The sequence below is a fragment of the Protopterus annectens genome, chromosome 6.part1, assembly GCF_019279795.1.
Source record: "Protopterus annectens isolate FY-2018-M chromosome 6.part1, PAN1.0, whole genome shotgun sequence".
Taxonomy (NCBI): Eukaryota; Metazoa; Chordata; order Ceratodontiformes; family Protopteridae; genus Protopterus; species Protopterus annectens.
Window position 1 is genome coordinate 260,463,232 of NC_056738.1, and position 23,033 is coordinate 260,486,264.

The following is a 23,033-nucleotide window of genomic DNA, read 5'->3' on the forward strand; positions in this document are numbered from 1 at the left end:
CTGCAGCCACTGCCTTACAAAAAAAACTACCATCATACAGTCTCTTTCTAATAAAATCTGTTATTTCACCACCAGCTCCCCTGAACATGAACAACATTGCATCTCATCGGAAAACGCAAATTATTTTCCCATTCAAGCCAAATACAACCTCTTCCTTGACCCCTTCTCTTCAAACTTCTAAGCCAAGATACACCATCTTCCCTAACTATGAGCTTAACTACATCAAGCCCACACTACAACCTAAAAAGCAAATCCACTAGTGGCCACACTCATAACTCCAGCCACTGAAATATATTCCACAGACCACAGCTTCTCTGTTCTTGCCCCTAAACCTGTGTCAGTAATTGACACCTGAACTTACAAAAATCCGAGACTGCAAACAAGTCAGATCTCAGTTCAAGCAATACCTAACTGAATAATATAAAGCCATATGTTAGAACACAAGCCATGCCACCTACCTTCTAAGATTACACTATTACAATCATCACAGAAAACACTGGCTGCTTAATCTCCCAAAATCTACAATTTAAAAATTCATACCAACTGCTTCACCATCTGCCCTGTCCATTCGCTAATGTATATTTAATATTCACTTCTCCTGTTATTAGCTCTTCTATTCCAGCTCTTCATATTCTACAAGTTCTATGCCCTTCATTGCTAACATTTCCCTCCATACTTGTGTGATGATGTGAGGTAGTACCAGCTGTGCTAAGGGGAGTAAGGCAGTGCACGTGTAACATATGCCAGCATAGCTAGTTGGAGTTTGATCAGAGATAAGCCCACTGTGAAACATTCAGGGTCTGGCATGAAGGAGCCATGGAAAGTCTCAGGAGCTGCTTTGATACCACAAACTGGGATGTCTCCAGAGAGGCAGCCATGGTGAACAATCTGGTGAACATAGATGAATATACTGAGACAACTATGGCTTACATATCCAAATGCATGGAGGATGTAACAAACATCAGAAATATTAAAACGAGCCAATTAAAAACCATGGCTAAACAGCAAGGTGTACGAGTTGCTGAGGGCAAGGAGGCCAAGAGGCAGTATGGAAACTCTTGAGGATACAAGGATGCTTCAAGGATGCGAAAGACTCAAGAAGCCTATGGCATGGTATTCAACAGCTAACTGACTACAAGACCAAGTCAGCTCAGTGCAATGATGGCAGTGAATTTCTGGACAGTCTAAACATATTTTATGGCAGTTCTGAACAGAAAAACAACCTGGAGGCTTTAAAGCTTCTCAATGACCAAAAGGAGGCAGTACTCAACTTCAGTGCTGATGTAAGGAACCAGCTAAGGAAAGTGAACCCCAGGAAGGCTGATGGCCCTGATAGCTTTCTGGGGAAAGTATTGAAAGGTTGTGCATACCAACTCGGCATAGTCCTGATGAACATCTTCAATGTCTCACTTGGCTAAGGAAAAAGTACCAGCATGCTTCAAAGTTACCAACATAATCCCTCTGTCCAAAAAAGCCAACCTCACCTGCCTAAGTGATTACAGGCCGGTGGTCTGTACATCAAACATAATGAAATGTTTCAAAAAACTGGTTAAAAGGCATTTGACTACAGTACTACCCCAGTCCTTTGACCCACTGCAGTTTGCCTACCAGGCAAATAGTTCAACTGCTGATGCCATTTCAGAAGCACTTCACCTCACATTGGAGGATCTTAAAGAGAAGAACAACTATGCCAGGCTGATGTTCATAGATTTCAGCTCAGCATTCAATATGGTGATTTCAATGCAATGTATAGAAAAGCTAATCGACCTTGGCCTAAATAAAGGGCTGTGCAACTGGATCCTCGATTTACTGACCGGAAGACCACAAAGAACTTGTGCTGGTAACAACACTTAGTATTACAATAAACACAGAAGTGCACAGGGTTGTGTGTTAAGTCCACTACTGTTCACAGTCCTTACCCATGACTGTTCTGGGAAAGCTAGCAACAACCACATCATCAAATTCACAGATGACGCCACAGTGGTGGGACTCATAAGTGGTGATGACTAGAGTGGGTATAGGAATGAGGTCAACTCCCTGACTGAATGAGGCAATAACAACAATTTGGACCTGAACATCAATAAAACAAAATAAATCATTATTGACTTCAGAAAAAGCTCTGCTACGCACCTGCCCCACAAGATCAATGTTGAAGAAGTGGAGAGAGTCCAAACTACAAAGTTCCTGGGTTTACATATATCAGAGGATCTTTCTTGGAGTAGAAACACAGGCCAGCTAATTAAAAAAGCCCATCAGTGACTACACTTCCTAAGAAGGTTTAGAAAAAGCAAAGCTATCTATGAATGATCTAATACCTTCTACACAAGAGCCATCAAGAGTATTATCACCAGCAAGTTACAAAGAATAAGAACAACAGAAAAGATTGTGGGCACTAGTCTTCCTACCTTACAGGAGCTCTTTAAAATGAGATGTAAAAAGAGATCCCACAAAATACTGAGTGACAGTTCTCATCCAGCAAATGGTTGGTTCACTAAATTGCATCTGGTAGAAGATTATGGGGTATCCAATGCAGGACCTCCAGATTCATGAACAGTTTTTATCCAACTGCAATAAGACTCATTAATGCAGATGTAAATCTGGATGTATCAAAACTATAATAGAGTGTTATGATCTCATTCTTTTCCCCTTTTTTCTATACAGTAATTCTCTTTATTTATTGCACATTAAAATTGATATATTCTCATTCAAGTGCAATTCCAATTTCTTCCTTATGTGCAATATCACCCAATCTCACCTCTGTGTATAGTGTACATTTCATTTCATGTGTTAATCATCTAGTAATCAGTGTTGTCTAGTGTATATAAATAGTGTACAAACATTTTGTACAATAGTTATTGTTTATTCTTTAATACCTATCATGTCTTTTCTTTTTGTGTTTGTTTTTTTCCTGTAAAAGAGCTGACACTCAAAATTTCATTTAGGTAGCAATTGTGTTTCCTAAATGGCAACAAAGTTTCTTTTGAATCTTTTTGGAATTTTTGAATCTTTTGAATCAAACTGATTTGTACAGATGCTTGCATAAAAATATATTTGTAAAGCTGCTTGTGTTAAAAATGTATCAACAACGGGTCCTACTGGACAGAAAAGAAATATACATGTATATCAGGCTGTATTGTTGCAACTGCTGACATGTATATATTTTAACAGAGAATAATGGAAGGTAAGGGGTTAAGCTCAGCACAGATAACCTTAAGAAAAATAACCTGAAATTAAATGACTTGGTTTAGGCCATAAGGATTTGTCTTACAGGTCTGAATGCAGCCAGAGATGCAATGTCTGTGAAAAGCCTTTCTGCAGGAAGGGTGGAAGTACTGAAATTGTTTTATACCTTCCAGATGCTATATTAAGCCTTAACAAAGTTCTATATGTGTATTTTGACATGTGTGCAAAATCGTGGCTCATTTGCTAGTGAGGTGGTAATGTGGGAACCACAGAATCAGGTGACCAGCTGTGATGTCATTCTGTAGCCAGCACTGAAATTGTATTTGAATACTAGTGGGAGATATGATAAATGCACTCAGCACTCTGTTTTCTGGGAACGTGACAACAAAGACACTCATCCACTTCATCTTGCCCTACTCTAGCCAGTAAGTTGTTGCTGTTGTCTTTTGGCTTTTCCCGGTTAGGGGTCACCACAGCAGAACTCCGGTCCGCTAATGATTGGCAGTAGATTTTTACAGTGCCAAGTTGCCAGCTCGATGCCCAACCTTCAATGAAGGCACGCCCATTCACGCATGTCTTTCAGAATGCCACTCAACCCAGGGGGAGGACATGCAGACTCCACAGAGAAGGCACTCCCCACACACTAGCTGAGAATCGAACGGGAGAACCTCTTGCTGTGAGGCAACAATGCTACCACTGCACCACCTAGTATGGAACAGTAATTCTTCAGTCAGTTAGGAAATACATAGTGAGATTAGCTACATATTATTTTTCTGTATCTGTCTGAGTCTTTTAATGTGTGTTGTTTTTTTTTATATTTCCTGTGAAATGAAACTCTAGTGTTTATTGCAAATAGATATTCATATTTTCATGCTATTTTATTATGTATTATTAAATATATCTATACATTTCATTGTGGCTGGTCTTTTAGAAAACATTTAACCTTAGAGAGTAATTGCATTTATTTAGTGGCAGTGTGACTCCACATTCCTGAAAGTCTTGATGCTTGGCTTGAAATTGCTACCATTTGTATAAGTATTCATTTTACTGAGAGTAATTGGGTACACTGGTAAAAGCCTTAAAGCAGCTGTCTGGTGGCAGTGAATCTACCTTATAGTCTGGGTGGAGGTGGCAAAGCAAGTAAGGTATTCCAGCCCTTCCCAGGTGTGTGTATGTGTGGTGTGTGTGTGTGTGCGTGTGTGTGTGTGTGTGTGTGTGTGTGTGTGTGTGTGTGTGTGTGTGTGTGTGTGTGTATGTGTGCGTGTGTGTGCGTGTGTGTGTGTGTGTGTGTGTGTGTGTGTGTGTGTGTGTGTGTATGTGTAAATCAAACCTCAAAGAGAGTGTGTGTGTGAGAGCACTGATTTCATAGAGAGGGGGGTGGAGAACTTCACTTGGAACACCTGGCTAAGGGCTTAACTCTATAGCTGTGTCACTTGGGTGTCTTATTTGGGGCCTAGAGAGTAAGCCCAGCCCCAGGACAGGACTGTGCATTCCTTGTATGTTCTTAAGAAAGACTGTACTTTGTGCAGAGAGTTGCATCTGAAAATACTGTGTGTGTGTGTGTGTGTGTGTGTGTGTTTGTGTGTGTGTGTGTGTGTGTGTGTGTGTGTGTGTGTGTGTGTGTGTGTGTGTGTGTGTGTGTGTATCTTTTTCTCAGTGAACATTCATCACCAGTGTCAGTGGTAAGGATTGAGCCTCCTTGATCACTGGCCCAGAGGAGGGTCATCAGGACTTGTATATACCATGTACTTTCTTTTGTCTGGTCCACATTTACCTCACCTGTAACACCTGTATTATCCACTGTATGCTCCTGATCCTACTTCTTTTTAGAATGTATTACCATCTTCTTCAATAAAAATGATATCCTTGCAGACTGTCATATAAATAATTATACCCTAAGTAACAACTCAGCAGTGAGAGACGTGCCAATGCAAGTTGACTGTGGCCTTAACTTTGACCACCATATGTCTACTATGGTAAGGAAGGCATTCCTTTCACACACCTCATTAGCAAAGGCACTGCCTCAAGAGCAAAAGAGTTTATAACTCCTCTGTACTCATACCTCATCAGGCCAATAATCAAGTACAATGCTTCCCTTGGCATGTACCTTACCAGGCCCCTGCAGCAACGTGAGAGACCTCAGAAATTTCTAACAAAGAAAATTCAGGGTCTCCAGCACATGTCATACATTGATAGACTGAAGACACTGTCACTGTACTCAGTAGCATATAGACTACTTAAAGGAGACTTGTGCTTGGCCTACAGAGCAATCTCTAATCCATACCTAATGGAAATGTTGCACATCCTCAAGTCAAATGAGACTTGAGTCACCCACTCCATGGAACTTAACCTGACTTGCAACATAAATAAGACCTGCTGGAGAGACAGTTATGCCTCTCAGAGGTTGTCACTCCTCTGGAATAGGCAAATAATCCACATCAAACTCTGACTCTGTTTAAGTGTAGTCTGGATGACTGGATGGAAAACTGTAAATATCTGCCAGGGATTTCACCTATGATCTTCCTAGATATGGGCAGTCATTGCTACTTAAGATCTTGATTTTAGGCAATATCCTTCCTCTAGTATTATATTGGATATATAAGGCTAGGCTTGTAAAGACCTTTGTTTCAATAGCACATGAACCTATGAACCTATGAAAAAAAGAAAAATCCATTTATACATATTGACATTGTGTTGTGCATTCAAGATTGTTTGTCCAAATCTTTATGTACATACTGATCCCACATCAATTTTTTTTTATATTTGGCACATTTCAATTATTCGCCTATTATATCTACCGTATCCTTCATGATTTCTGTATTAAATTACATGATCTACTCCTTTCTGCTCCCTGTGTACCATCTGCTTATATCATGATATTCACCTAATTGCATCTCTTTATTGATTGCTCCTCCATTCTCTTTGCTGTCTTTCTTTTCACTTCTATTTTTAACCATTTAAGATAGCTTCTGTTACCCTCAGTCCTTGCTGCCTGCAGTATCTTTTGTTTTATCTTCTCCACCTGCACTTGGCTAATATCCTACAACTTCCATACCCTGTCAATATTCCTCATGTTGGGATGCAGGGTGGCTTGTTACCAGGGAAAAAAAATGTATTTATTTATTTATTTATTTATTTAACTTTTTCTAGATTTTTGAGTTGTACTTTATAATTTCAAAAGTGATGAAGGATGACTTAATTGTGAATGATTTTATGGAGCATAAAGAAAAAAAATCAGATTTTTTCTATTCAGGGTAAAACATTTGATTAGAATGTGCCATTTATTTCTGGTTCCTGTATTTATTCTACATATTTCTGTCATTTTTATAGTTTCTCCCTTTGTTGTATTTGTGAACATCACAGCTCATAGTCCTGCATAATTTAGCCATGTCCCTTTTTATTATCTTTTTTTAGTCTAGTCACTTATTTCACTCTATCCCTTCATCTGCATTGGCTAATATGGAATCTCAGTCTGCTTCTTCCCCTTCTGTAGCCAGACTGATAGCACTTTGTATTTTGAGGCAGTGTAGTAACTGTTTCATTCTTACTGAAAATTCTTTATTGCCAGCTCTCAATGATGTAATATGTGAGAGGAGGTGTAAAGTATTCACTAAACCTGGGGATTACCTTTTCACCTCAGAACATATTTGACAAGCACAACACACATACACACACAGTACAGAGCACTTCCACTAAACCAGCTTATGCTGAGGTTGTTCTGAAAAAAAACATGCCAGGTATCCCAGGCTAAAGACTAAGAAACATCAAACACTAGTTCACATAGCAACAAACCCACCTTCACCTCCTCAGACCCACTACCAGTACACATACCTCAAAGAGTCACAAGGGTGCAGACTCCAAGTCCTTATGACCCACTGAGAAAGTGTTTAACAATGGCAATGCTATAAAAACAGGAGACTCTATTATCAGACATAAGGATACCACCCTCACCAGTCTAGATAAGAACTGGGTGACAGTTGTTTTTTTTTCTGAAATAAGGATCCAGAAAGTAACAAGAGCTCTTCAATCCCTCCATATAGACAAATATGACTATGACCTGATAGTGGTCCACATGGGGTGAATGACCTTATGCGCTGTACTCAGAGGGACATGCAGAAGGATATGACTGAGCTTAATATGCATGTGTCTGAGGCAGGAAAGACACTGGTCTTGAGTGGTGTTTTGCCATCACCCATAATTATGCCAAGATTCAAAGACAAGATAATTGACTTTAATAATAATATGTAGCTGATTCCACTCTAGGGGTCTGGTATGTGTCAGCTTGGGGTGACGTGACATTGCCAGGAATGGTTTGCACCTCTCCTACTAAGGCTTTTAGATTCTGGCTAAAGCTGCTGCTGCCACATTGTGCCTTTTTCAGGCAGAATCCAACTGGAGGACATTCCAACCTAATAAATTCTAATTTGGAACATATTAATGAGGCTCTACTCAACATCAGGGCTCAAAACAAAACAAAATGCTCAAACTTGAGGCAACTTTAGCACTTTTATATATGTGAAGTTGCAGAGACATGCTTTTCGGAACAGATACTCCCTCTAATCCTAGGTATAGTGGTTTTCATGTCTTCAAACTTATTGCCTATTGTGGGGGAGAATTATCACTTCATACATAGTTGTAGAACACCCTCTTCATCCCCTTCTAAGCAAGATGTCTTAACACATTAGCCAAAATCCCTATTAAACCTAACACCTTTTTATTAAGAGATTTCAGCTATTCAGCAATGAAAAGACTGGCCTACACTACCTATGGTCAGCATAACCAGTACTTACTTGACATTACAAATGCTAATTCTCTTTTACAAATAATTAATCATTCTTGTGGCGGCCCCAATATACTTGATCTAGCCCTCACAGCTATGGCCAGTTTTGCACATCTCCATGTGTATCATCCTTATTTGTTAAATTGGACCATAAATTAGAAACTTCTTTCTTTTGACACTTCCCTTGTAAATACCTATGTTTAGGGACTTCTCAAAAGCAAACTTTTTAAAGTTGCTTGATAACCTAAATAAATTCTGCTATAATCCTCCCCCTTCTCCTTTGGAATTCATTGTTAAAGCTGTTGTCTATGCCTCTGACTTCTATTCTCATGCAAATAGCTGCATTGATAAGGCAGCCCTAATTTGGACCAAACATAATAGGACATTTAAGAACAAACCCCTGTGGTGGAATACTCCTATAGTTAAATTATATAATATCAAAAATGAATTGCTTAATGTTTATAAGATGTCTCATTTTACCTGCTTTAAAACACACTTAGCAAACTAATAAAGAGCTTAAGGGAACAATTAGGAACCTTAATGGTGAGTATGAACTTAAAATATCTTCTTAAACCAAGCATAACTACTAATCTTTCTTTAACTATGTCAGGAAGTTAAGAACTAACACCCAGCAATGTTCAGAGCTAGTCCACAAAAATACAGACTAGTCTGACCCAGTGGAAATAGCTAATGTCCTATATGATAAATTTAGTGCAACTTTTACACTATCCACAGTTATAACTATTTCACAGATTCCACAATCCCACCCACACCCTCTAATTACCATAGAACAAGTTGTCTCATCCCTCAAAAAAACTAAGAACATCTCATTAATGGAAGCTGATATTATACAACATTGCCTGATTATCAGTGGCAAATATGGCCTTTCTCAGTGCCTACTTAACCTCTTTAATCTAAGCCTCTCCACTTGCTATATTCTGAAGCTCAGAAAAGTCTTTGAAATGTCATTACACAAGGGTGGCCCAATAATGGACCCTAGTTACTATACACCTATTAGTCTCACTTGCTTCACATGTAAAGCTATAGAGCTTATAATCTCAGACCACATTAACCTGGACATTGAAAATCTCTTAACCTTGAACCCTCATTAATTTGTTCCTGTCAAAGGAAGTTCCTGCTTCTTTAACCACATTAATTCCTTTGAAAGGTAGCACAAGGAATACATAACATTTATGCAGTACATACAACATATCTGGACCTGGCCAAGTCCATTAATACTAGTCACTATGCAGTTATTATTGATCACCTTCAAAATCTGAATATAAATCCTTATGTTGTTAGGTGGATAGCGAACTATTTGTCAGAGGAAATGTGATTATAGCTGCAAGTGCCTTTTCTGAAAGTAAAAAAAGCTATCAGTAGTGTACCATAGAGCTCAGTGTTGAGCTTTCACCCATTTTCCATATTTTCAGGCCAATATTCTTAGGCTATAGTTATCTACGTTTACAGACAATGGTATTTTGGATATTGTTATTTGATTGCTTCAATATGGGTTAGATTTTGTTAACAAGTGGTGCAAACACAATGGTCTTTAATTAAATGTGAAAATATGCAGCCTAGTTTATTTTGGTAAACAAAATATTTTTACATACTGTAAGGTGACAAACCCCTACAATAGAACATCATTGTAAGTTGTTGTTGTATTGTTTATGTAGTGCAGTTCTTTCTATTAAGTGTTGCGAAGAAGTGAAGAAATGGGGCAAAAGAAGAGTGATACTAGCAGGAAATACAAGAGGCTGAGCATTGAAACGAAGAAATAAATCATAGGTAAAACTGAGAGAGAGGAGGTACAAGAGGATGAATAGCAGAAGAATATGGCATGCCTACGTCTACCGTGTCAGCATTTTGGAAAAACAGAGAAAGCATCATGGGTGCTAAGGTATCAAAAGGAGCAACAAAGGTTTTGGACAAACAAAGAAAAACAATTCATGAAGGTATGGAAAAGATGCTTCTTGTTTGGATCCAGGAGAGGCAGATGAAGGGAGAGACAGTAACTCAGACCATGATTTGTGAGAAAGCTAAACTCATCTTTGAATACCTACAAAAAACCCTCCTGGAAGTAGCTCACAGCTAATAGAGTGATTTAAAGCAAGTAGGGGATGGTTCCACAGATTTAAAAAAGAAGTGGCATCCACAGAGTTCTAAGACAAGGAGAGGCAGCTTTCAAGGAATTTTAATAATTGATAGGGAGAGAAGACTATCTGCCAGAACAGATTTTTACTTGCCATGAAATAGAGCTTTTCTGTAAGAGATTGCCAAGTAGGACTTACATAACCCAAGAAGAAGCTAGGATTCTAGGTTACAAGCCCATGAAAGATAGGATCACACTGCACCTGGCAGCAAACAGCAGTGGAGATTGGGTCTATATCATAAGAGCAAAAGTTCAAAAGAACGAACGCTCAGACATCAAAAAAGCACAAACATCGAAAGTCATATTGTGGGGGGCTGCACCCCCCACACACACCCCATGCTAAATATATATTCCAACTCTAAGGTCGCACTACAGTGAGCAAAGGGCAAATATTCCTATCCTCACTGTACTGCGACCCCAGAAAAAGCGTTTCAATGTCCGGCATTTTTTATCATAAGAGCTTTCGTTCTTTTGAACTTTCACTCTTATGATATAGAACTGTAGAGATTTCAAGCTGAAGCCTCTGCTGGTGTCTCACTTGGAAAACCAAAGATGCTTTGAAAAAAGATTATAAAATCAAAACTACTTCTAATGTGGAAATCAAATACCAAAGCTTGGGTAGACCAGTCAGTTTTCAAGGACTGGATTTTCGGGGAGTTTGCTGCAAGTGTCAAGAAGTACATAACAGAGAACAATTGCCCAATATAAGCTCTTCTACTTCGGGACAATGCCTCTGCCCACCCATGAGAGTTAGAGGAAATTCTTCAGCTAGACTATGATTTCATTAATGTTCAGTCCTCGCCTCTCAGCACAACTGCTCTCATTCAACCTATGGATCAATAAGTCAATGCCTGCTTCAACAAGCTCTCTACAAAATCACTCTTCTCAAGGTTCTTCAACATGACCCATTCTTCAGATAAAACACTGAAGGAATTCTGGAAGACTGAGTTTAACATTGTATATGCCATATCATTCATCAAAAGTGCCTGGGAAGAAGTGTCTCAGAAAACCTTTCATGTAGTCTGGAGGAAATTGGTTCCTTCCTTTTTCCAGGGAGAAATTATGGATGAAGCAGCTGAAGATTCAGAAACAGCTGAAGTGCTGCAAGACATCATTTCCACAGCAGAGCACCTGGACATAGGGGGGGGTGGATGTGAGGGATGTGAAGGAACTGCAACAAGACCATAACGAGCTCACAGTGGAGGAACTTACAGCGCTTTGCAAGAGCAGTTCAAAGAAAAAGAAAGGCAAATTTCCTCTGAAGATGAAGACACCAGGATAAAGGACCTATGCCAATAGCTTGCATTAAAGAACTTTTATCCATCTGGGGGAAGGTGCCAGCTACAGTCTTGGAGTGGCCTCCCCAGCACAGGTGAGGTCAACAGGATGACGGACTTGCTTAACAACACAATCATGCACCACTTCAAGACCATCCTGAAAAAGAGGGAGTGAAGTCACCCTGAACAAGTTTTTTTCATCTACACCTGCCAAAAAACAGAGGGAACAGGCAGGACAGGGTGAAGAAGACTCCCCTTCCAATAACTAAAGACTAAGTGGACTCTGTAAATAGTGTAAATATGGTGACTTATGTTCAGTTTTTGGCATGGATCCTGGTGGGACTGGGCAGAAAGAATGGGCACAAGTATATGATGCCAACTCACCTGAATGAATGAGTCAAGGAGGGGATCCACTGAGCAAAGTCCTAGACAGGGATTAAAAAGGACTCATCAGTATACACTGCATTGTCTGTTATTATTTCTTTTGGGGTGTGGATAGGAAACTGTTGTAAGATGTTTTAAGTTGTAATGTTATTATTTCTTTTGTGGGTGTGGACAGGAAATTGTTGTAAGAGGTTTTGAGTTATAATTTATATCACATTAAAGTGAACTAAATAAAAATTAAATCATAATAAGAGACAGATATTCATTTCATAACTACTATCACAAAATGATGTAATGATCATGCATTTCAGCTGAACAGGAAACATGTTGGCCTGCATTCTTAGAGGGATTTAACATCTAATAAATTTGTATGTGACATGAGCCATAGTTTTGGGAATGTACAGTAATCCTCCATTCCTCCTCCTCCATATAATCTCCTCCATTTAAGAGATGTTCTACACTTCAAATCATGGTGAGCTACATTTTTAAAATTTTTTAGTGTATTTTTTAATTTTCTTTGAGCCGGGAGCAAATTAAACCATTTCCATACATTTGTATGGGAAATGGCATCTGGCAATTCAACCACCATTCTGGAATGGATTACAGTTGAATTATGAGGTACTACCTGTATCTTACAGTTTTAAATGCAGCCAGAGACAAAAAGTCTGCAGTAGGAAGTTTTCTGCAATGTCTTAGGAGTGACCTAATTGCTATTGTGGAAGGGTGGAGGTTTTAAATTGTGTTATGACTTCTAGGAGCTGCAGCAGATCTTAGCAAGGCTCTGTGTGTGTGTGTGTGTGTGTGTGTGTGTGTGTGTGTGTGTGTGTGTGTGTGTGTGTGTGTGTGTTATTGATACATATGTGCTATATTCTGACAGCTTCTAGCCAAGGGGGTAGCATGGAAACCAGAAGTCAGATGACCAGATGTGTGCGATGTCATTCTGTAATCCATAACCAAAAATTATATTTTAATACTAGGTGAGACTGAAGTCTCATTGCAATCTGTCTTTGGAACCTGACAGAGAAGGACCCTCACCTACTTCATCTTGCCTTGCTCTAGTAAGTGACCAGGGAATAGTAATTCTTTAGATAAGTCATGAAAATATAGTGAGATTAGTTAGGCACTGTTTTTCAATATCTGTACAAATCTATTTAACTGTATTATTTTAATATTTCCTGTGATTGAAACTCTGGTGTTTATTGTAAATAGATATTTACTATTTTCATGTGCTTTTATTATTTATTATTAAATATATTTAAACTTTTCATTGTGGTTGGTCTTTTAGATAATATTTTAATCTCTGAGAGTACTTATATATATATATATATATATATATATATATATATATATATATATATATACATATATATTTGGTGACAGCTCTGACCACTCCTGAAAGCTTTACTGTTCGTCACACTACCATTTGTATTTATATTAATTTCACTCAGTGTAATTGGGTAACCTTGCAAGAGCCTTAGAGTAGCTGGCTTAGGAGTGTCTGGTGGCAGTGTAACTACCTTATAGTCTGGACAGAAGGGGGCATAGCTAGTAGATCTGTGCCATGCTTCCACAGGTGTGTGTGTGTGTGTGTGTGTGTGTGTGTGTGTGTGTGTGTGTGTGTGTGTGTATGTGCGTCTGTGTGCATGTGTGCATGTGTGTGTGTGTGTGTGTGTGTGTGTGTGTGTGTGTGTGTGTGTGTGAGTGTGTGTTTGTGTGTGTGTGTGTGTGTGTGTGTGTGTGTGTGTGTGTGTGTGTGTGTGTGTGTGTGTGTGTGTGTAAATCAAATCTCAAAGATGGCGTGTGTCAGCTGTTTGAAGCAGGGACATGAAGCACTGTTTCACAGAGAAGGTGCTGGAGAACTTGGCTTGGACATTCAGCCGAGGTCTCAACTCTATAGCTGTACCAGTGGGGAGTCTTACTGGTGACATGAAGGGAGACAGAAAATTTCAGACCCCGGACTGAGTGTGCTCCCTGTATGCTCTTAAGGGAAATTGTGCTTGGTGCAGATAGCTGCATATGGAAATACTGGGTGTATCAATTTTTGTTCCGAGTGAACGTCCCTTTCCAGTGCCAGTGGTGAGGATTCAGACTCCTTGATTATTCACCCAGAGTGGCGATGTCACATATTGGTGGCAGTGGTGGGATATTAATTGTACTTCTGTAGCCTGTAAGCAGTTGCCACTGAAGGTGGGTGTACTCTCAAGCAGCCAGAAAATAAACATACATACAGAGTTTCATTTTCACAACAGTTTTTATTTATTTTTTTTTAGTTTACTTCAGTCAGGAAAAGTAGGCAAAGATGTCAGCTGAGGTTTATGGCAAGCTGACAAAGAACCAGTTGGCCAAGGTGTGTGAAGCCAAAGGACTGTTGCATGCCAACCTGATTAAAGAGGGAATGATTTCATCCTTACTCACAGCTCAGACCAGCAACCAGGAGGATAACCAGTTTGGTGATGGGGGTGTTCAGCCCTCAGAAACAGGGCAGTTCACCTTTTCTTTAAAGGATGTAAAAACCCATTGCCAGTTAAAGAGACTTGAACTGGAGGCCAACTGTTTGGAATTAGAATCAGCAGAGAGACTGCAGTGTTTGGAGGGCAAAGAAAATGAGAGACTGTTGCATTTGGAGGCTGAAGAAAATGAGAAGCAGTGTCAACATGACAGGGAGATGTTGACTCTATGCCAGGGTCATGGAGGTAATGGGGAATGGGGAATGGAATAACCCCAGAAGCAATAAAGGTCAGCAAATTTCTTCCATAATTTACAGAGGGTGATAATTTTGATGGTTTTATCCATATACTTAAAAGTGTATGTAAACAGTGTAATGTTAACCAAGGGCTCTGGGTATGGTTCCTGACTCCACCCTTACATCATGGTAAAGCTGTATCTGCTATTTACAAATTGGCTGATATTGATTGTTTAAACTATGATAAAGTAAAGAAATGTTTACTTGAATGTTTTAAGTTAACACCTGAAGCTTGCAGAAAAAATATTTTGCAAGAATTGACGCAATGCAGATGAAAGTGTGTGTTATTATACTGCCGAGTTAAGTACTTATTTTCATAGGTGGGTGAGTGGGTGTCAGCTCCCCACTTTTCAAGAACTGACAGACCTTTTGGTGAGGGAACAAGCCCTTAGCACTTTCCCTGAGGACATGAGAATCTGGTTGGCAGACTGAGAGTGTACCTCTGCAGTTGAGCTGGGGAAAAAGAGGGATCTCTACTTAGCAAGCAGGCCATCCCTGCACAAGAAGGGGATACCCAGTGCTGCACATGGATATAAGGGAGCTCATGGTGGGTAACCTAAATCACCCCAACAGAGTCCACCAGTAACAGGGGAAGCCATTAGTTCAGGCACACGACCAGGATCAAGGGTTAAATGTTTTAAATGAAATCAGTGGGGTCATGTATCATATAGATGTCCATGGAGGCAAGGTGGGGAACAAAAGGTGGGGGAGCCATCAAGTAGGAATAACAGTATGCCAGTGGTAAGTTGTTTGGAGACAACAGGGGTACCAAACTATCACCACAAGCTATATCCTATCTTAGTGGGTGGAAAACAGACCACTGCTAAGAGAGACACAGCCTCTGACATAACCGTGTGAAGCCTGCAGTGGTTAAAGAGGAGTAGTACTTGCTTGGGCAGGCCACTCCAGTCAGAGCTTTAGGAGTGACCCCATTGCACATGCCTTTGGCCTGGGTTCACCTTGGCTGGGAGGATGGAAAAGGAAGCAAGCAAGTAGGTGTGTTTGAGGATATCCCTGCAGATGTCCTGATAGGGAATGATTTTGATAATGCAGCACCTTGTGTACATGCAGTTACATGCAGTCAGGCCTGGAAACAGGCACGTGGCTCTGGTAGCCTGGGGAGACCCTGACAGATGTCACACCTGGAGCCAGAGCTGATGAAGTGACTATTTCAGGGAGGGAGCTACCCTGTAGCAGTGAGCCTGAAGGTGAGCTACAGCTGCTGGTAGGTACTAGTGTTCCCTTGGACAGGGTGACTGCAAGGGAAGAAGTGAGTGGTAGTACCCAGGCTGACTGTGAGGCACCGCTGTCAGAGGATACCAGATTTCCTGTAGAAGGGGAGCTGGGAAGAGTTACAAAGACAAAGTTGAGACAAGCTCAGCTCTTGGACCTTACACTAAGAGGCTTGAGGGAGGTAGTTAGGGAGGTGCCTGATTCTCAAAGGAAAATGGGACTCTGTATACTGTAACAAAGGATTACTGTAGAGAGTGGACCCCTGAGGGAGGGTTAGAGTGTGAGGTAATACAGCAGTTGGTAGTGCCTAGAACCTACCATCTGGCACTTCTAGCCATACCCCATGACATTCTTTTTGCAGGTCATATGGGCATAAAGCATATCAAGAGACATATTATGCATAACTTTTACTGGCCTGGGATTGCAAAGGATGTAACAGGGCACTGCAGTATCTGTGAGCAGAGCCAAAAGGTAGGCAAGGCAGGAGACAAGTTCAAGGCTCCTTTGATGCCTTTGCCTGTGAATGAGGAGCAGTTTGAGAAGGTAGCTATGGATATTGTGTGGCCTATGAGTACCCCAAGCTCCAAAAGGAATGAGTATATCCTGGTGGTAGTATATTATGCTACTAGATACCCTGAGGCAATGACTCTGTACGCCATTGAGGCAGGGAAGGTGGCAAATGCTTTGCTAGAGATTTTCAGCAGGGTAGGTTTGCCAAGAGAAATACTGACTGACAGAGGCTCCAGTTTCATGTCAGACCTGCTGGCATGTCTGTGGAAGAGCTGTGGGGTAAAGACTACCCCCTACCATCCCCAGATTAATGATCTTGTGGAGAAGTTAAAATCTACATTAAAGTCTATGCTACAGGCATCTGCAGACCAGTTTAAGAGAGAGTGCCCCATCTGCATTTTGCATACAGAGAGGAACCCCAGGAATCCAAAAGTTCTTCACCATTTGAGCTGCTGTATGGGCATATGGTGAGGGGAGCTTTAGATCTGATTTGTGATGAGCGAGATGGTGAGTGTGAATATCACAAGGAGTCTCTTGTGACATATGTCCTAAACTTCAGGACAAGGCTTAGGGAGCTCATGGGCTTGGCCCAGGAGAACTTGTCAGGAGCTCAACAGCAGAAAAAGGTCTGGTATGACAGGAATGCTCAAGCCTGAGAGTATGTTGTGGGACATCAGGTTATGGTTCTCATTCCTGTCAGACACAATATGCTGCAGCCAGCTTGGGAGGGACCCTACAAAGTGGTAAAGAAGGTCAGTGATGTTATTAACTACATGGTAGAACTGCTAGGCAAGAGGCAGGGGCACAAATTATATCTTGTTAACATGATGAAACCTTACCATGATAGGGAGGCCCTCGTGCTTATATTTGCAGTAGATGGCAGGAGGAGTCTGAGGGGGATCTGCTGACTAATCTCCTCAGTGAGGCTTGGACTGACACCTCAGTGGAAGGGGTAGCAATGTCACAGTGGCTATCTCCTACCCAGGTTTGAGAAATCTGAGCAGTCTTACAGGAGTTTGGGAGCATGTTCATTGAGAAACCTGAGTGTACCCACCTGGTGCAGCACCATGTGGATACAGGCCCCTTACAGGGTACCCAAGTTAGTCAGACAGACTCTGAGGGAGGAGATACAGGAAATGTTGGAACTGGGGGTAATCCAGGAGTCCAGCAGTCCCTGAGCTTCCCCAGTGGTGCTAGTACCAAAGAAAGATGGCAGCACCAGGTTCCATGTGGACTACAGGAAACTAAATAGTCACACAGAGTCAGATGCTTACCCATGCCTAGGACATATGAAGCCATAGAACAGCTGGGTGGGGCTAAGTATCTGACCATTGTTGATCTGACCAAGGGTTACTGGCAGGTGCCCTTGACTCCCACAGATAGAGAGAGGTCATCCTTTGCAGCTCCTTTTGGATTATACGAGTTCACAAAGATGCCCGTTGTGATGAAAATGCAGGAGCAACCTCCCAGGGACTGGTAGATCATATCCTACCAGGAGCAGGAGATTATACCCTTGCTTACCTGAATGATATTGCCATTTACAGCCATTCCTGGCATGACCACCTTCAGCATGTCAGGGAGGTCCTGGTCAGATTGCAAAGGGCAGGGTTGACCATTAAACCCAGTAAGTGTCAGGTGGGCATGGCAGAGGTCTCCTACCTGGGACATAGAGTTGGGAGTGGTAAGATCAGGCCATAACCTGCCAAAGTGGAAGCCATTCAAGTATGGCCTGCCCCTGTTACCAAAAGGCAGGTGAGGGCATTCTTGGGGACAGTAGGGTACTATAGAAAAATTGTTCCCAATTATAGTACAATAGCTGTTCCCCTCACAGACCTAATGAGGAAAAACAGGCCAGACAACGAAGTGTGGAGCCCAGTCTGCAAACATGAATTCCAAAAGCTTAAAGGGGCTTTGGGAGGACCCTCTGTGTCAGCCAGTCCAGATTACAGCAAAGAATTTATTGTGCAGGTGGATGCTTCAAACCATGGCATGGGGGCTGTACTCAGCCAGGTTTCCTCAGAGGGAGAAGAGCACCCAGTGGTATATCTGTCATAGACTCCAACCCAGGGAGGAATGTTATGCAGCAGTAGAAAAAGAATGTTGAGCCATAGTATGGGCACCGCTGAAACTCCAACCCTATCTGTATGGAAGGAAATTCACTGTAGTTACAGACCCCAATCCTTTAATGTGGCTACATCGAGACAGCCAGCAAAATGCCAAGTTACTAAGGTGGAGCCTAGGGTTGTAGGCATATGATATGACAGTGCAGCACTGTAGTTGTTTAGCAATGGCAATGAAGATGAGATCTCAAGACAGGGAATGGGGTAAGGTATTCCCAGATAGGATCATCCCTCTCAAGCAATGCTTCTCAAGGGTTACTTGAAAAACTAGCTTGAGTCTTCAAAGGGGGAGATCTGATGATATGAGGTATATATAGATAGAGAGATATATAAATATGTAGATGCATGTACTTGAGTCTTCACAGGGGTAGATCTGATGATATGAGGTATATATAGATAGAGAGATATATAAATATGTAAATGCATATACTTGAGTCTTCAAAGGGGTAGATCTGATGATATGAGGTATATATATATATATATATATATATATATAGAGAGAGAGAGAGAGAGAGTGAGAGAGCGAGAGAGAGAGAGAGAGAGAGATAAATATATAGATGCACGCACACACACGTATATATTTATACATAATCATATCCATAATTCACAAATGTATTTGTGGTCATCTTACAGAATTGCAACCAAAATGCTTTGAATCACAAACCACTCTAAAATGGGCTTTAACGTGGTTCCTGCATTTGAGGCAGAACCATTTTCCTTGCTCTGTTTTAGTTGATGACTAGTAATGAAAAATTGTTGATCTACACTCAGTCAAAAAACATTCAGCATACATACATACATACACACAAATATCACTCTAAATGTATTTGCATATCTGTGTGTGTGTGTGTGTGTGTGTGTGTGTGTGTGTGTGTGTGTGTGTGTGTGTGCATGTGTGTGTGTGTATACATATCAGGTATCTCAGTTTTTTACCTGAACTACTCAGATATCATCTTATAGACCAGGTAAATATCTCCTGAGGTTGACCTACTGGAAACAGAAACTTTCTGTCAGTAGTTCATGTTTTCCAGTAATATGTCATAAGAAATGACACCATTTCAAATTATTTCAGGTAGCTCGTTTACAGACTACAAAACACAACATTGTATTCATTAATGAATGAGGTCACAAGGTTTAAAGTGGTATAGTGAAATCCTTTGTGAAAAGACAGGTACTTTAGAATTGGATGGGGTATGGAATGTCCTTTTCTGACTTTGAATGATACACACAGATCAAAGCTTAATTTACTGTCTATGATTGTCCTTAGTGATGTTATTATTTTGTATGATATGATCATTTATTTTGTAATAATAATTTAGGCCCATTTTTATCCCAGATTTTATGAAGTTATATTTTCTCAAGTGAAGGGTTAGGCCATTTCTACTGCTCACTGTTTTTTGTAAATGTTTGTAGACAGTCTTAAAGAACTTTGGCAATTTTTATTGAAATAAATATGCTGCCCAGTCTGCAGCCATCAGCATATCCTAGTCCCATGTTCCACTTTTGAATTTTTGAAGATTACTCTAAAAAGAAGTAGCCCCAGTACTGTAGCATATGGGGCCACTCAGGAAACTTTTGTTGTTATAGACAGGTACCTCTCAACTGTCCCTGACTTTCAGGGGCGTCCCTGATTTTGACTCAAAATTTAGCTCTGTCCCTCTTAATCCCTCCCAAAACTAGTGACTTTTGGAGGAAAGGTGGTGAATTACACTTAATGAATAATGAAAATAATTAAGAGTTATAGACTTATTTTAATTCATATGCTCTGATTCTGTCAATGTTTCAAGTTAATAGCACTAATATTTTAAAAGTGTCCCTGATTGTCCCTGATTTTTTCTTGACTTGTCCCTGATTCTGTTTAAATTTGTCCCCAATTGGTTGAGAGGTCTGAGGTAATTCCACCATCTAACCTGATATACTGCAACAGTTTACCCATTGAATTGCATATGGATTGGCATTTAATGACTTGAATTTCTCTCAATTGCTCCCTCATGCCTTACTGAGGTCAAAGAAAGTGTTATATACTGATTTACTGTGAGTCTTTCATCAGATGCTGCTACTACAACTTTGAAAAATGCCACAAGATCCAAAAGGCAAAATTTTACCTTAAGAAACTCATATTGTTCCAGAACTAACAGAGTAAGATCCATTGTGTTATTGTGCATGTGTTCCATTATGACTGTCTGCATGATTTTACACAGAACAGTGTTCAGGCTTTTTTGATCTGATGTGACCCTACACATTCTCATCTTGTACTATTACAGCCTGTCACTAGGGTTAAGACATGCATCCATATCCAAGCATTTTATCATAATTAAGAGGGATTTAACTAGACTTTCCTTGATTTTAAATAGAAAACCACCAGGCATACTATCTAGCCCATGGAACTTGAGTTTTTAGTTTTACTTGAGACAGCAATGACTAATCCAATAGTTATATAAAGAATGTCTGCCCTTGTGCCTGTAGCACAAGAGGTTTACCCAAAAAGCAATTTTGTGTGTTCTTCTGCTATGTCTAATGACACAGTGATCATTTCACTGTTTATTGGCAACATTATTATATTCACACATTTTCCTTTTCAGTTTTCTGATATAATTAAATAATACATTAGGGTTCACTATAGAATCTCGAAATACTGAAATCCCGAATTTCAGTATTTCGAAATTTTATAGCTGAAAGCTTTAAATCGCGCAACACCAGAAGCGGGAAATTCAAAATCGCGAACCTACACTACAAATACACCAGACACATACACATACACTCAATCTCCCCCCACAATCAAACATACAATCCTACACTACAGACAAGCAGGGGGGCAAGTACTCCTGTGCCTCCCACACCCCCCTACTTATATATACTAACTCTGAGATTGCACAATCACACACACAAAGGTAACTCACACCCACACATTTCACAGCCCCTTGTACACACATATCACAGCCAAAACACACACTAACATACACTAAAGCCTCTAACCAACATACTCATACATACTTACCTGAACTTACACCTATCCATTCACACACCGCAACACCAGAAGCTCCAAACTTCGGTATTTTGAATTTTGCACTTCTGGTGTTTCGCGATTTAAAGCTTTTGGCTATAGAATTTTGAAATACTGAAATTCGGGACTTCAGTATTTCGGGATTCTATAGTGAACCCTTACATTAATGCTGCTTTTAGCCTTTAAGATCAAGGCTGGTATTCATAGAAATGTGTTCAGAGCCTGCAAAGTCAATAATGACAGTCAACAGAGTTCCATATTTAATATTGTCAGAAAATGGATGCTGATGCAGAGTCATTCTCATAACTTTTTAATGCACGACAGTGAATAAAATTAATTATGTATCTAAAGCTGGACAGGCAGACCTTTTGTGCAATTGTTTCCACTCAGCTCCACTTTGATAAGCACAGCAGAGACACATGCAGACACATCCACGAACAGAAAGATCTACCAATATGTGCAAGGCAAACTATGAAATGCATACATGTGTTATAATGCATAAATCACACAAAACCTGAAAATGTTAGCACAAAAACTCTTAATTTAACAGTAACTGCATTACTTATCCACACTAATCCAGAATAATTACAGCTGGAACCCAAAGTGGTAGAAGCACCTTATGCCTGCCCATTAATATTAATACTGTAACTACAGCTTTCTTAATTTAGTGTTCAGCAAACACTTTTTATGCAAAAGTCAAAGATTGTTTCACACCTTTAAACATGATCTTTAAGCTTTTTAATCACAGTTTATACACAAGGTAGTTGTTTGAGGTCTGGAGAATAGTTGTGGTGTCCCTACAAAAAGATCGTGTTGTAAATGACCCTGCAGATAATCATCCACTTAGCCTCACTAGTATTATCTGTAAAATCACAGAGGGGATCTTAGTCAATTTCCTTAACAGCAAAATTGGTAACTTAAATATTCTTGGTCCTAGCCAGTATGCTTTTTGAAGAGTAGGTATTGTTTCTTTCACTTGGTTGACTTTTCTGAGAGTGTGATAGATGCTTTTGATGGGGTCATTCTCTCCATGCTGCTTATCTCATTTCAGTCTTGTTACAGCATTCAGTATGATTCACCATAAAGGTGTTGTTGATAAACTTACCAGCTTAACCACTATATTACTTGGTGGGTTGCTAATTAGCTCTCTGTTCATAGACAGAGTGTGAGAAATTGCAGTACCACTTTATCTAATAGATTAGTCACTAGTGGAGTCCCTCAAAGCTTTCTGCTGGGACCTCATCTCTTTGGCATTTATTTATTTATTTGATGTGAAGAGAGATGTCCAAGGTTTGTGGGTGACCAGGTTTACAGATGATTGCAAAGTGGGTGCCATTACTAAATCCCCACAGGCTCATATTCTTCATCATGGGCTAGACAGTGTCAACACTAGGTCTTCTGGCCATGATCAAACACTTAATGCAAAAAAATGTAGTGTAATCACATTTGGAAAACATGTCTTACTCATTGATTACTATATAAATGGAGTCCCACTTAAGATTGATAGATTATTTAGAGATATGGGGATTTTCTTAGAGCAACAAACTGATTTTGCTTATCAGATCTCATTTACAGTAAGAACATATTTTTTTTATTGCCCAGTTAATACTCAAAGCTATATCCTTAAGATCCATAGAGATCCCAGTC

General features: G+C 40.1%; 1 protein-coding gene across 1 annotated transcript in view; it reads right to left on the minus strand.

Annotated features, from left to right (window-relative positions):
- Positions 1-23,033, minus strand: part of NAALADL1 (N-acetylated alpha-linked acidic dipeptidase like 1) — a 712,563-nt gene that overhangs the window by 108,017 nt on the left and 581,513 nt on the right. The window contains exon 20 of the mRNA XM_044075363.1: positions 19,014-19,121. Coding sequence (XP_043931298.1) covers positions 19,014-19,121 — 108 coding nt within the window. The remainder of the gene's footprint in view (positions 1-19,013; positions 19,122-23,033) is intronic.